The following is a 14,186-nucleotide window of genomic DNA, read 5'->3' as shown; positions in this document are numbered from 1 at the left end:
GGGAACCTGGAGGACGGGTAGAGGGGGAGGGGGCGGCTTGGGGGAGGGGTAAGAGTGAGGCGGGCGTACTTGCCCGCTGGGTCCTAGAGCCCGGCACTCGCTCCAGCGAACAGCCCCCCAACCCCCATTTGCTTAAGATCCAGAGAGTATTCCCCACTTTTCCACCCATTTGAGCCATTGATCCCTGATGACAAGGGGGGGGGACAGGAACAAGGACAGGTCTCAGGGTTCTAAAGAGGCGGTGGTCTACGCTTTGGGTTCTAAATGGGAGGGGCTGGGTGCCTGGCAGGGTTCGAAAAGGGGTGGGGCGAGAAGGGAGCCTTCAGAAGGGGGCGGGGTCGGAGGGCCTGAGTGCGGAGGTTTAGATGCTGAAGGCGTGGACAAGTGGCATGCGTCATGGAAAGGGCGGGTGGATGGGCTTTCTCGGCAGGCTGGAGGAAGGATAAGAGTCTGAGAAGATATGTTGCCAGGTCTTAAAAAGAAGAAGCTTAGCGATAAATTGCTTTAGGGGTGTGGCAGATGAGAGGTTCAAAAGGGATGAGCTACGTAGCAGGGTCCGTAATGGGCGGGGCCTTGAGAGGGACTAACAGAGGGCGGGGCATTCTGAAGGGGAGGGGCTAAAGAGAACACTCTAAAGGGGTGGAGTTTAATACTAGACAGCCTTAGGGCGGGGAAAGACACCGAGTATTTCAAAGGGGGGAGCCAGGTTCCACTCTAGCGGGCTCAAAGGGGCGGGGCCTAGAGCTAGAGGGCGGGGCCTAGGTCTCGGGGTCCTCGCTCGCTGTCTCGCCCACTTGCCTTCACCCGCACCCTCGTTCTTTTCGGTTATTTTCTGCTACAGCCGTTCCCCGCCCTGCCCTGGGCCCAGGGGGCCGCGGTCTCAACTTTGGTGGGCTGGAGGAGTCGGTAAGTGGGGTCCTCTGAGGGGAGGAGCCAGAGTGGTGGTTGGGGAAAGGGGTGGAGCCAGAGTGTTGAAACCTGCTAATACACCAGGAGCGGGAAAAGAAATTTAGGAGTGAGGCTCAAGGATCTGACGCTGCCTAGGAAGAGAGCGGGACCCAAATATCAACAGAGTAAGAAGTGTGCATCAAAGGGTTAGAGGTGAGGGCTGAAGGATTAGTATTAATAGGACGAGAATACCTGGTATTTGTTAGGCAGAGGAGAGACTCTATCGGAGGTGGGTTGAGAGTTTGGATGAGGCCCAATTCCCCGACAATCGGAGGCGGGACCAGAAATAGGGGCGTGGCCTAGGTCTTTGGAGCCTTGTGCTGGGAGAAAACTTGAACTTCTTGTAGGCCTTGTAGGCTACTGGGCACAACTATCGCTAGTGATATGGCCTGAGAGACCAACAAGAAGGCAAGCAAGATGAATTTTGGAGCCTGGAAACTTGGGACACGGCCAAAGTGTAGGGATGTGATCTGAGGAGCCAGTCAAGGGTAGAACCTTAGTACAATAAGGGGTTGGGACCCAAGCATCCCAACAATAGCTGTGGTGGGTCATGGGGAAGAAAGTGTGAATGATGAGAGTCTAGGGACTAGGGCTTGAGCAGATCTTGGAGAACAGTGAGGGGAGGGGCCCGTCGAACCAGTAAGACCAAGTACAGCCAGCCTTATGGGATCCCCACAGCCTGGCAGACTGACTGGCTGAAGGTTTTCTGATCACAGTCCCCGACCTCTGTCAGAAATGGGGAACGTGCAGTCGGAGCCGTCCGCGGGCGGGGGCTCCCGAAAAGAGCAGGCCTCTGACCGCGCCTCCGACTCCCGACGGACACCCCTGGTGGAGCCTGAGGTGACCCTTTCCTCCCCAGCCATGCGCCTGGCTCGCGGGCTGGGCGTCTGGTTCCCTGGCAGCTCCGCGCCCCCGGGACTCCTGGTACCCCCGGAGCCCCAGGCCGCACCCTCGCCCCTGCCCCTGACCTTAGAACTGCCCTCTCCAGTGACGCCTCCTCCGGAGGAGGTGGCTGCCGCTGCGGTCTCGCCACCACCCCCTCCCCCCGTGGGGACCCTGTTGCCCGCGCCGTCTAAGTGGAGAAAACCTATGGGCACTCCAGTGCCCCGGATCCGCGGCCTGCTAGAGGCGAGCCATCGAGGCCAGGGCGACCCTCCGAGCCTCCGCCCGCTGCCGCCACCGCCCCGCCAGCTAACCGAAAAGGACCCTGTCCCAAGGGTCCCACACTCTTCTCCACCGCCCTTGGAGCCGCGGAAGCCGCCACCACCGCCACCTTCAAACTGGCAGCCCTCGGACCGCAAAATCGCTCCTGCTCTAGCCACACCAGCCGCAACCCCCACAGAAAACCAAGTTGGGCGTAGCAGCGAGGGTCAGGCCGCCAGTGGGGTTCGAGGAGGGACGTCTCCCCAGTCAGGCGAAGGCGAAATGCCCCGGCCTGCGGCTTCCGAGTCCGGCCTGAGCCTACTATGTAAAGTCACCTTCAAGTCCGGGCCTCCCCTTCCCTCTACGGCAGCCTCAGGTTCCTTAGAGGCCAAAGCCTCGCTCGGGGGCTGCGGAGGAGGAGGCGGAGGACTCTTCGCTGCCTCCGGTGCCATCTCTTATGCTGAGGTCCTGAAGCAAGGGCCCCTGGCTCCTGGAGCCCCTCGCCCCCTGGGAGAGGTCCCTCGGGTGGTACAGGAAACCGAGGGCGGTGATGGAGACAGCGAAGGGTGTTCTAGTGCCCCTTCAGCGCCCCCGTCCCACGCCCGAGCCCTACCGCCGCCACCGTACACCACCTTCCCAGGTTCAAAGCCTAAGTTCGACTGGGTGAGCCCTACCGACGGCCCTGAACGCCACTTTCGCTTCAACGGGGCTGGCGGAGGCGTTGGGGCGCCCCGACGGCGCGCAGCAGCGTTCTCAGGGCCCTGGGGCTCCCCTCCGTCACCACCAGGGCAGATGCACTCAGCTCCCGGGCCTCGGAGGCCCGCACCTGCCCTGCTGGCTCCACCTATGTTCATCTTCCCCGCGCCCACAAATGGCGAGCCTGTGCGCCCCGGGCCTCCGGGCCTGCAGGATTTACCCCCGCCGCCGCCTCCCACACCGCCACCCACACCACCGCCCGCGCCGCCGCCCACGCCACAACCGCCCCCACTCCAGCTAGCGCCGCTGCCGGTGGCGCTCCCGCCCACCCCAGGCCTTGGCCACGTGGAGCCAGCCTTGGCTCCTGCCCCCGCCCCCGCTCTACTCCCCGCCTTGGCTGCGGACCAGACCCCAGCCCCGGCTTCAATTCCCTCGGCTGCTGAGCCATCGCTGCCCGCGCCGGCGCCTGCGCCTATCAAGGCCCGCACACGTAGAAACAAGGCTACTCGCGCGGCCCGGGGCGTGACCCGCGAAGATGGAGTGCCGGGAGATGGTCCCCGTGAAGGAACTACAGCTACCACGACTGACAGCGGCAGTAGAGGGAGTGGTATCAACGGGGCACCCCTGGCCGGGGCAACTAACACCAGCGCTGCGCGCCACTGGCCACCCTTCCAGGTGCTTAACTCTTGTCCCTGCAAATGTTACTGCCGCCACCAGCCAGGCCATCGCCGCCTGCCACGCAACGTTTCTGCCTGGTGAGGGGAGGTCAGAGAAAGGGAGGGGAGGGAATACCCCTCGAAGTTCTGAAACCCAGCCTTTACTGGCTAGAGTCCTATACAGCTCTTTGGCGTCCTGACCCTCAGCCTTTCTCTTGGCCACATCTCAAACCTGAGTTCCCATCCAAGGCTCCAGGACCAGAAGCCTTGATCCCATATTGACTCCTAACAAGAGACGGGACGCTTTGGCCCAGACCTTTGGTATCCGCACCCCCAAGTTGACCCTGGGCCCTTTGTCACTCCCTGGAGTCATCAAGGAGGGAAGCTGGTATCAGCTGGCCTGATCCTGGGTACACTGCCTTGACCCTACCCTGAGGACACGTCCCAAGCTCTTCAGGGATCAGAGGGAAGGAGATATCTTCCTGGAACCAAATGGGGGGTAAACTTCTCGGAGATGTAGAGAAAGCCCTTTCCCTGATTCCTAACTCCTCCCACCTTTGGCAATTTCTCCTGACTCTGGGACCCAAGGCTGTGACCACCAGAGGGCACTGATGTCCCAGCTCTTGTGCTGCAGAGTTCCCACATCCAGGGGAAGACACTGTGCCCTCCAGCTACCCATTGACCCACCCCCCCCACACACACAGACACTGAACCACTTGATCTGGTCACCAGTTCCTGACCCTGGACCCTGAGGACACCTGGGCAACTCTGCCCTGGACCTCTTGGGGGTTCAGCTGGGATACTATCACCAACCTTCAGCCCTCACTTTCCTAAGACTAAGCAGATCACTCCTGTCCTCAATTGCCTTTGGGATATTCAGACATGGCCTCTTTATTCAGATGGGAAAGTGAAGCCCTAGAGGGGCAAGGGCCTGGCTTTGTGTCCAGGCCCTACTAACTCTACCTTCCCTCCAGGCTGAGCACACCTACCAACCACCTGAGTGAGCCACCCTGGGTCGCCACCATCAAGCTAGCTGGCTCCCTGGTAGCTGGGCTGGAGCACTACGACTTGCAGGCCACTCCTTCCAACTGAGTTGTCTGCACAACACCCTCCACTTTACCCTTCATGCCAATAAAAACTAACCCAGATGCCTAGCAGCCTGTAGTCACCTGCTGAGAGTTGAAGGGGTTGGGTGGGGCAAGGCAGAGGTCTTCAGGAGAAAACCACATGCTGGGAGAGATAGGAGGATGAACCCAGAACAGCAAGTGAGGTTCCATTCACCAGCGTCTAGACTGAAGGTCCTAACAGTGGGGTGATCTCATTCTCAATACTATAAGCTCCAATCTAAGCTGACCCCGTGCTAAACTCAAAGGTTCAGCACAAACCACTTTGTAAAGATATCATTCTCATTTTACAATTGGGAAAACTGACTCTGGAACTTTTTTGAAAATCTCACCCCATAAAGGGCTCTATGCCTTAAAGTCTTTCCCAAGAACTTCAAGGCAGGAAACATAAGCTGAGACTGGGTGTGGGGGAGGTCCTAAGTCAAAGAGCTGGCTGAGGAAGGGTGGGAACCGGGGCAAGCGCATGCCAGGAACCATACCTCTCATTCACAGAGGGCTCTAAAGGGTACCCCACAGATGTCTCCCATTTCACAAGTCATTTTAGTAATTATTTAATGCACTGCCAAGGCTTGGCGCCTGTGGCTCAAGCGGCTAAGGCACCAGCCACATACACCTAAGGTGGCGGGTTGGAATCCAGCCCGGGCCCGTCAAACAACAATGACGGCTGCCACCAAAAAACAGCCAGGGGTTGTGGTGGGCTCCTGTGGTCCCAGCTACTTGGGAGGCGGAGGCAGGAGACTCGCTTGAGCCCAGGAGTTGGAGGTTGCTGTGAGCAGTGAAGCCATAGTACTCTATCCAGGGGGACAGCTTGAGGTTCTGTCTCAAAAAAAACTGCCAAGATTTTTTAAAAACAAGACCCTGTACCACCTTCATTGGTGTACTAGCCCAGAATTCCCATGTGTCCACAGTGCTGCTGTGCCCTACAGTGGGCACCTGTGTTTGAGACCCTGAGCAAAGGCCTCTGGACAGAGGCTGACGCGGAAGGTGTTATTTGAACTTGTCCCCTCACCACCCCAGCTGGGGAGACAAGGCCTAGAACAAGAATGTCAATCCACCTTTATTGGAGGAAACCCAGTACTGTGTTTTAAAGAAGGCATGCCCTGCCCCACCCCAGTGCCTGGCGGACTCAGACGATCATCTCCAGCTGCCGGGCATACTCAATGACCTGTTTGGCCAGTTCTGTAGAGGGAATGGTGGTGTCTTCTGGTTTCTGCTGCTGGCTGGCAAAACTGTAGTAGTTGTGGGGGCCAAGGACCCACCCTCGCTGCAGGAAGGGAAGGATGAGAGATGAGTGAGTTATCACAAAGGCTGCCCCCGCCCCATAGAACCAGCACTTACCTACATGTGCCATGCTCTTTCCTCACTAACCCTATTCTACCCAAACAACTCTAAGCAAGCAACTTCACCTCTCTGTGCCTCAGTTTCTCCATGTTTGAGATATGGACCCTAATTATACACTTCCCTGGGTTTGCTGTGCAGATTCAAAGAACCCCTCTAAAGCACTGAGAATCATGTTTGACCTGGAGTGAGTGATCAGCAACAGCTGTCACCATCACTCCAACTCAATTTCGCCTCTTCCATAGACTCTTCTTGGTCCTCCTGCCTCTTGGAGTCTGCCTCCATAGAGTCACTGAATGCCATGTATCAACATCTTTAGGGGCACCACTCCTGTTCCAACACCCCAGACCAAGAAAATAAAGTCTTGCAGAAAAAGCTGTCACTTTTGGTAAGGACACCAGCCAATGTATGTAAAGCACTGACCTCCATCCAGTACCAGGTGCTATGCTAAGCTCATCCCAGGTATTACTCCAGCCCATTCTACAGAGAGAAATGGAAGCCCAGAGAGGTTTGGTAATCTGCCTAAAGTCACACTGCTGAATTTAAACCTTTAAATCTTGTACTGTCCCACACTACTACCTTGGAATCACTTGGCCCCACAGCCCCTTGCCCTGAACCCCAGCCACCTTCTTGGCATAGTCTGTCATCTTTTTGGGTGTGTTGAAGAAGAGGATCCGGGTGGCCTCAGTGAAAAGGATTTTCTCATAGGCCTTCTCGATGCATCCAGCAATCTCATCCCTAGGGAAGATGACGAGCTTCTCATTATTGAAAACAGACAACCTCCCAGGCCCTGTCCTCTTAGACCTGCTATGGATCAGCTCTGATCCTTCAGCACTGATGGCTGGTATATGTGACATGCACTGCATCACATACTGATGAGACTCAGAGAGGGGAGTAATTAGTTGCAAAGCAAGCAAAGGCTGCAGGGGATAGAGATAGGATCCATAGCCAGATCTTGCTGACTCCTGGGCTCAAACTCTAAATCCTACTCCCAGCTATAAGGATTTCAGGCTGCCTAAAACCCAGCTCATGATTCACATGAGGAGATCTCTTCACATAACACCCCTTCACAGATCCTGAGGGGGTTTCTTGTACCCATTAAGAGGCATCCACCAAGAACATCACGGAAGGCTCAGAGCCTGTGGCTCAAGTGGCTAAGGCGCCAGCCACATACACCTAAGGTGGTGGGGTCGAATCCAGCCTGGGCCTGCCAAATAACAATGATGGCTGCAACCAAAAAAAAGAACAACACTGAAGTAGAAAACAAGGGATCAAGTCATTGTAACAAGGGAAAGGGCTTAGCTCTGGGGAAAACTAGTGACATGGAGGAGCATGTCATTTCTTTTTTCTTTTTTTTGAGACAGAGCCTCAAGCTGTCACCCTGGGTAGAGTGCCATGGCATCACAGCTCAAAGCAACCTTCAACTCCTGGGCTCAAGTGATTCTCCTGTCTCAGCCTCCCAAGTAGCTGGGACTACAGGCGCCCGCCACAACACCCGGCTATTTTTTGGTTGCAGCCGTCATTGTTGTTTGGCGGGCCCAGGCTGGATTTGAGCCCACCAGCTCAGGTGTATGTGGCTGGCACCATAGCTGCTTGAGCCACAGGCACTGAGCCAGCATGTCATTTCTGGATCTCCTAGGCCAAGTGATAGGAACTTGGGTACTCCCTACCCATCCTCACTCCTGCTACATCTGTAGGAAAACCAGCTCTGCCACTATTTCAATACCCTTTTATTCCTTAAGGGATATGTATGTTATGCTTACCTGCCCATGTGATGTTACTTGTGTACACAGCAACCCAAGGAGCTAGTGAGACTTGATTCTCCCCTTCTAGAGAAGGGGAAACTGAGGGTTCCACAGTTTAGGTGTCTGAGGTGAGGTCAGGTGACTCAATGGATGAGTATCTGAAATGGGTGATGGGCTAAAGCACTTCTAGACAGGCAGCATGGTCCCTGTCTGCTGAGCACTGTTTGGCTGCCAAGTCTATGCTCAGCTTTGACACATATGGCCGTACACGTAAACAGCCCAGGTGGGATGAAGGCTGTCATCCACAATCTCAAGACTAGTCCCAATTCTCAGAAAAGGAGAACCAAGGGTCTAGGAAGATAAAAAACATGTCCAGGCTGGGCACAGAGGCTCACACTTGTAATCCTAGCATTCTGGGAAGCCAAGGCAGGAGGATTGCTTGAGCTCAGGAATTTGAGACAAGCCTGAACAAGAAAGAGTGAGACCCTGTCTCTAATAAAAATAGAAAAAACTTAGCCAGGCACAGTAGTGTGCATCTAAGTCCAGGCTATTTGGGAGGCTGAGGCAGGAGGATTGCTTGAGCCCAGGAGTTCAAGGTTGCTGTGAGCTGTGATGCCACTTCACTCTATTCAGGGCAATAGAGCATGACTCTCTCTCAGGGAAAACAAACAAACAAACAAACAAAAAAAACCATGCCCAGCCCACTCAGTAACAAGCAGCTGGAAAAGGATTCAAACTTAGGGAGTTATTCAAAGCCAAGTTCTTTCCAAAGCCCACAGGGCCTGGCCCCCTACACACCTGATAGTGTCAAGTAGGATGTCAATGAAGAAAGTGTAACTCTCAGCAGGGATGTTCCCCTTGGCCAGGAACACCTTGTTGTAGCTGCCTTCCATCAGGTACTGCATAGGCCAGAGATGGGGAAGAAGAGAGGATGAAGAGGCAGCACAGGGCCTACCTGATGGCACCTCACAGCACTCCTTGTGCCCCCAAATCCCTACTCTGCTGCAACACCCTTTACCATACACCACCCATTTCTCCATGCAGACTGGTTACCTCCTCTTCCAGGAAGCCATCCCTGGTTTACACACTTAGACACACATTCTCTCTCTAAGCCTTCCCTGGGCAGGTATCTAATTACCTTATCTATTCTCCAATCACAGGAGGAAGACAAAGCTGGATGAACCCCAATCTTATCCCTCCACATCTCTGTCCAAACTATGCTACCTTCAGTAACTACCCTCTCTCCCATCCTCTTCCCACCAGCCAAATCTTCCCGGATCCAGGAACAACTTCCTAACCTTAGGTCCTAAGGCTTTTCCCAGGCTCTACTAACTGTGTCCCAGAAACACTGTCTTTTTTGCTTTCCCTTAGACACAGAAGCCTGTTTCTGCCTCAGGACACTTAACTGGCTGGTCCTCTACCTGGATGTCCACATGGTTTGGTTCATCACCATTTCCTTCCTCAAATTTCATCTTTTCTGTGAGGCCTTCCCTGACCATCCTAAATAAAATGTCACCCCTGATCCCAACTCTCCATTCTCCTTTCTGCTTTTATCTTCTCTACAGCACTTGACATCTGACAGGCCATAAAGGTTACTTATTCTTTTTTGGTTTACTCTCTGCTTCTTTACCTGAATGTCATTACCAAAAGATCAGGGATTTTATGTTTGATTCCCTGCACAATCTGAAAACCAGCCTCAGTATCTGCCATACAGTTGAGATTCAACATTTGCTGGATTAACAAGTAATGAATCCATGGGTTGAAAGATGGGTCGTCCATGGCCACCCCCTTCAGAAAATCCTCCCTAGTATCTGTGTACTACTCACGTTGGCCAGGCCCTCCCCTTCCCCATCCTCAGTCTCACTTGCTCGAGGGACACAGGATGCTTGATGTAGACATTGGTCTGAATGTCCTTGGCAGGTAGCCGCTCCAATTCTGTGTGAAACTCAGCCACCCGGTTCTGGGACAGCAGGAAGAGAAGGTTGAGGCCCAAGAGTTGGTGCATATAGGCTGACTCAGGGAGCTGCTCCCTGTGGACCAGAGAAGGATAACCAAGGTAAGAAGGGCTTAGGGACCTAAGGAGCCCTCCACTTCAGGCTCCAGGGACCCTAACAACTGCCCTGTAATGTATCTTTGAAAGGGTATCAGGTCCTAGGGTTTTAGCTGAGGAAGCTGAGCCCCTAGACACACGAAGAAGTCACTACAAAGTCATATTGATCTAAACAAGAGACTTCACGTCAGTGAAACTACTCAGCCTTGGTTTCCTAAACTATGAAATGAGTATCACTATAATATTCAGTTCATAGAGATAGGTTAAATGAACAAGGATTAAATGAATTAAATAATTCAAGACAGACGAGGTGATTACTGTTCTAATCAAATAAAAAATACATATATAGTAGTTATAATTATACAGATAACCATTACATAGCTAACACTGACCCATCACTTTAAGGGGGAAACTAAGACTTAGAGAAGTAAGGTCTTTTGCCCAAGACCACATAATAAGGAAGGAGCAGGAAATTTCAAACCCAAATTTGTCTGAGGTCAAATTCTTTTTTGAGACAGAGCCTCAAGCTGTTCCCCTGGGTAGAGTGCCCTGGCATCACAGCTCACAGCAACCTCCAACTCCTGGGCTCAAGCGAGTCTCCTGTCTCTGCCTCCCAAGTAACTAGGACCATAGGCGCCCACCACAACGCCTGGCTGTTTTTTTTTTTTTGGTTGCAGCCATCATTGTTATTTGGCGGGCCCAGGCTGGATTCAAACCTGCTACCTTAGGTGTATGTGGCTGGTGCCTTAGCCACTTGAGCCACAGGCGCCAAGCCTGAGGTCAAATTCTTAATCATTAATCCATGCAGGCCATTAATCATTCAGTTTTATGTATTTTTTTCAGTTTTATATTCAATACATATCCACTGAGTCCTTGCTCTGGACTTGGCCCTATGGTAGGCAGAGTTGGGGAAACAGCAGTGACCAAGATAGCTCCAGCCTCTGCTGTTAGGAAGCTCAAAATCTAGCGGGAGAGGCAGGGCTAGGATAAGAGGTACACCCAGAGGGATCAGTGTGAAATGGGGGGGCACAGGCAGAGGGATATGGCCAGGACAGCATTGGAGGCCACAGAAAAGAACCTGGTATTGTGCCTGAGGGCCACGGGAAGCATGAAAGATTCCAAGCATGGGATCAACAGTGTGTGTCAAATTTTAGTGTCACAAAGATCCTACTGCCTGTCATTGAGATATGAATCAGGTTCGGCGCCTGTGGCTCAAGCGGCTAAGGCACCAGCCACATACACCTAAGGTGGCGGGTTCGAATGCAGCCTGGGCCCGCCAGACAACAATGACAGCTGCAACCAAAAAAAAAAAAAAATGGCCGGGTGTTGTGGCGGATGCCTATGGTCCCAGCTACTTGGGAGGCTGAGGCAGGAGACTCGCTTGAGCCCAGGAGTTGGAGGTTGCTGTGAGCTGTAATGCCACGGCACTCTACCCAGGGGGACAGCTTGAGGCTCTGTCTCAAAAAAAAAAAAAAGAGATATGAATCAGAGGGGCAAGATGAGGCCCAGGGAGGTTAAAGGTGATGGTGGCCACACTGGAAAGAGGGGATGCAATGTGGGAATGGGTAGGAGGAGACTGGGTCATACAACTTCAGGCTCAGGACCTCCAGGTCAATTTCCTGACCATGCAGCCTCTGGGGACAGTACTAAACACAATAGGAGTTCCCAGGTGAAGAAAGACGACCCAAGTGGCTGGGGCACTAGAGATAAAAGAGCTGTCATGGAACTACCCCCAACCCCCAATTAGGGACAGACCCATCCTCACTTGTAATCAAAGTAGTAGCATTTGAGCTGCGCCATGTAGCGCTCGAAGGAGGGGATGTCCTTTCGCAAGATGCTCCACTGGGCCCCGATCTCCAGTATGTCACCTGTGGGGGACAGAGTGGGCACCCAAGAGGTGACTGGGGTCCCTTCTCCGACCACCACTGCTATTCCTGCCATCACCTCCAGCCCATCACTTCCCCAATAACCGCAGTGACACTCACGGGCCAGAATGAGCTGCTGTTTGGTCAGCTTGGTGCCTGTGGTTGGAAGGAAGTTGAGCTCCAGCAGAACTAGCTGATAGGAAGGGAAAGAATGAAGGAAAGAGGATGAGACTTCAAATACAGATTACTTACCTTCTCTAGGCTTTGGTTTTCCTATCAGGAAAATGGCGCTAATCATTCCTGACTCATACAATTGTTTTGAGTATTAAAGGAGTCAGTCCTCATTAAGCACTCACAACAGAGTCAAAACACACAGCAAATGCCCATTTAGAATGACCTCATATTACAATTATTAACAGCCCCACTGGAGAAACAAGGAGAGGCACTTGATGTTTGACCTAATGGAAGCACAGGGGGAGGGGGAACACCAGCATCTTCAGTTCTCCTCCACACTCTATCAGTAAAGGGTAGCTGGGCTGCCCCCAAAATCTACATGAGGGAAGGAGGGGTGCTAACCTCCCACAGTCCAGCCCATACACATTCCTTAGCAGACCCAGCAACTTGGTCAAACCCACTGTGTTGTATTTATACTCCCTCCTCAAATACACTGGTCTGCAGCACGTTAAGCCCCATATTCTTGCTCTCTACCTATAAGAATATTTGGCTCACTATAGCTCAAGCAGCTAAGGCACGAGCCACATACATCAGAGCTGGTGGGTTCAAATCAAGCCCGGGCCCACCAAACAATGACAAATACAACCAAAAAACAGCCCGGTGTTGTGGCGGGTGCCTGTGGTCCCAGCTACTTGGGAGGCTGAGGCAAAAGAATCGCTTAAACCCAAGAGTTGGAGGTTGCTGTGAGCTGTGATGCCACAGCACTCTACCCAGGGCGACAGCTTGAGGCTCTGTCTCAAAAAAAAAAAAAAAATGGACTCGACGTCTATAGCTGAAGCGGCCAAGGAGCCAGCCATATACACCAGAGCTGGCGGGTTTGAATCCAGCCCGGGCCTGCCAAACAATGACAACTACAACCAAAAAATAGCCAGGCGTTGTGGTGGGCACCTGTAGTCCCAGCTGCTTGGGAAGCTGAGGCAAGAGAATCGCTTGAGCCCAGCAGTTGGAGGTTGCTGTGAGCTGTGATGCCACAGCACTCTACCCAGGATGACAGCTTGAGGCTCTGTCTCAAAAAAAAAAAAAAAAATACTTCTTCCTGGTTCAGTCTTGCACTCACAACTTGGCAATCGCCCCCTTCCCAGATCCATGCCTAAGCCCCAGATCTCTCAGATCCTAACTTGGCCTGGCCTTAACCACATATCCCTATATACACCCCGTCATCTCAGCCTCTCTTTCATTACTCTGTAGAGTCTCATTCTCCACTTGGTCTTGTCTAGAATCTGCCATCACAAAAACTCCAACAACCTCATCCTGCCACTCTGACCAAGTTGCCCCCAAGCACCAAAATTTAAACCCCTCACTCGGTCCTGCCATCACCAGTCTTTCCTGATCCCCATTTCGCCCCGTGGAACCTCATTTGGTCGGTACCAGGCCTCTCGCTTCTTGACCCACTCCAAGCCTGCACTTTGGCTGTTCTGAATCTTTCGCTCTATCGGACCCCCCGACCCTGCGTTGATCTCGTAGGCACCGCGGTCTCTCCTACCGCCTGGAACTTGGTTGGGTCCAGACTCCACGTAGTGCCCCCCTCACAACGCTTCGTTTCCCCAGCTTGCCGGCCCCTACCTTGAGGCGCCCCAGCTCTTCCCCGCACTTGCTAAGATTGGGGCTTTTACGGTTCCACTCGCCCTTAAGTTGCTCGTACATGCCAGCCGCGGCCTGCAGGACAGTGCCAGGGGTCGCGGCAGGCCCCGAACTTGAGACGCCTGCCGTCCCGTTCACAGCCGCGGTCGCCATCTTCCGTGATGCGGCAAACCTCCTGCCTGATTTACGGCAGCGGCCTCTACCGACGCTCGCCCGGCGGAAGTGGGGCCGAGAGGTGGAGCCCAAGGCTGGAGGCGGGGCTACAGCCGCTTGCCTCTGGCCGCCGCGGGTCGCAAGTCGTCGCTCTTGGGGACGTGCTCTCGGAGCCCTGCCCTTAATGAACATGTCAGTTGGAACTCCGCCTCCGCTGTCACTCACTATCGTGACCGAAAGTCGACTTTTGCCTTGACTGAAATTGACGGCTGTCTCAAGGCCCCACCCCTTCCCGTAATCAATATGGCTGCTCTGGCTTCAGCCTGAGTGTTAGGGCTGCTACGTTACTGTCTTGGACATCGCGCGTTCAGCATCTCTTCAGCCCAGAGGCGGCAATGAAGACCCATTTAGAGAGTTATGTTATTCTTCTTCCCACTTTACAGACAAGCCTTGAGAGACTGGGTAGCCTTTCAAAGGCTAACATTTGGGTGGGTTTTGAACCTAGATCTCTCTCTATTCTCTTTCCTAGTGCATTTTTCCACATGTTTTTCCAAACTTAAATAAGCACGAACTATACAAAACTCATCCAGTCTTATGGCTTTAAATGCCACATTAAAGCGGAGAATTCACAATTTTGATCCAAAACCCTACTT

The 14,186-nt window shown here is 53.4% G+C and overlaps 2 protein-coding genes across 2 annotated transcripts; one reads left to right on the top strand and one right to left on the bottom strand.

Moving 5' to 3' along the window:
- Nucleotides 1-1,638: 1,638 nt before the first annotated feature.
- Nucleotides 1,639-4,535, top strand: GGN (gametogenetin). The gene is made up of 2 exons (XM_012809142.2): nt 1,639-3,542; nt 4,418-4,535. Exons 1-2 carry the CDS (start codon nt 1,684-1,686, stop codon nt 4,533-4,535), a joined length of 1,977 nt encoding a protein of 658 aa, XP_012664596.1. The 5' UTR covers nt 1,639-1,683.
- A 1,070-nt stretch (nt 4,536-5,605) lies between these two features.
- Nucleotides 5,606-13,776, bottom strand: PSMD8 (proteasome 26S subunit, non-ATPase 8). Its single transcript, XM_003796144.3, has 7 exons — nt 13,363-13,776; nt 11,686-11,758; nt 11,466-11,568; nt 9,515-9,680; nt 8,449-8,549; nt 6,532-6,643; nt 5,606-5,831 (listed from the first exon to the last, which is right to left on the bottom strand). The coding sequence occupies exons 1-7, from the start codon at nt 13,723-13,725 to the stop codon at nt 5,694-5,696; spliced, it is 1,056 nt and encodes a 351-aa protein (XP_003796192.1). The 5' UTR covers nt 13,726-13,776; the 3' UTR covers nt 5,606-5,693.
- Nucleotides 13,777-14,186: the final 410 nt, after the last annotated feature.

The sequence above is a fragment of the Otolemur garnettii genome, unplaced genomic scaffold (assembly GCF_000181295.1).
Source record: "Otolemur garnettii isolate 467f Iridium unplaced genomic scaffold, OtoGar3 scaffold00100, whole genome shotgun sequence".
Lineage (NCBI taxonomy): Eukaryota > Metazoa > Chordata > Mammalia > Primates > Galagidae > Otolemur > Otolemur garnettii.
The sequence above is the reverse complement of the archived record's forward strand: the minus strand, read 5'-3'. Positions and strand labels throughout refer to the sequence as shown.

Bases quoted from the DNA above. Each gene is read 5' to 3' on its own strand.
- PSMD8 (XM_003796144.3), bottom strand. From the start codon at position 13,725: ATGTTCATTAAGGGCAGGGCTCCGAGAGCACGTCCCCAAGAGCGACGA. The intron at 8,550-9,514 runs GTGAGACTGAGG...TGGCCTATGCAG, and splicing joins ATCCTGTGTCCCTCGAGCAA to TACCTGATGGAAGGCAGCTA. The intron at 5,832-6,531 runs GTGGCTGGGGTT...CCCTTCCTGCAG, and splicing joins TGACAGACTATGCCAAGAAG to CGAGGGTGGGTCCTTGGCCC.
- GGN (XM_012809142.2), top strand. From the start codon at position 1,684: ATGGGGAACGTGCAGTCGGAGCCGTCCGCGGGCGGGGGCTCCCGAAAA. The intron at 3,543-4,417 runs GTGAGGGGAGGT...CCTTCCCTCCAG, and splicing joins CCACGCAACGTTTCTGCCTG to GCTGAGCACACCTACCAACC.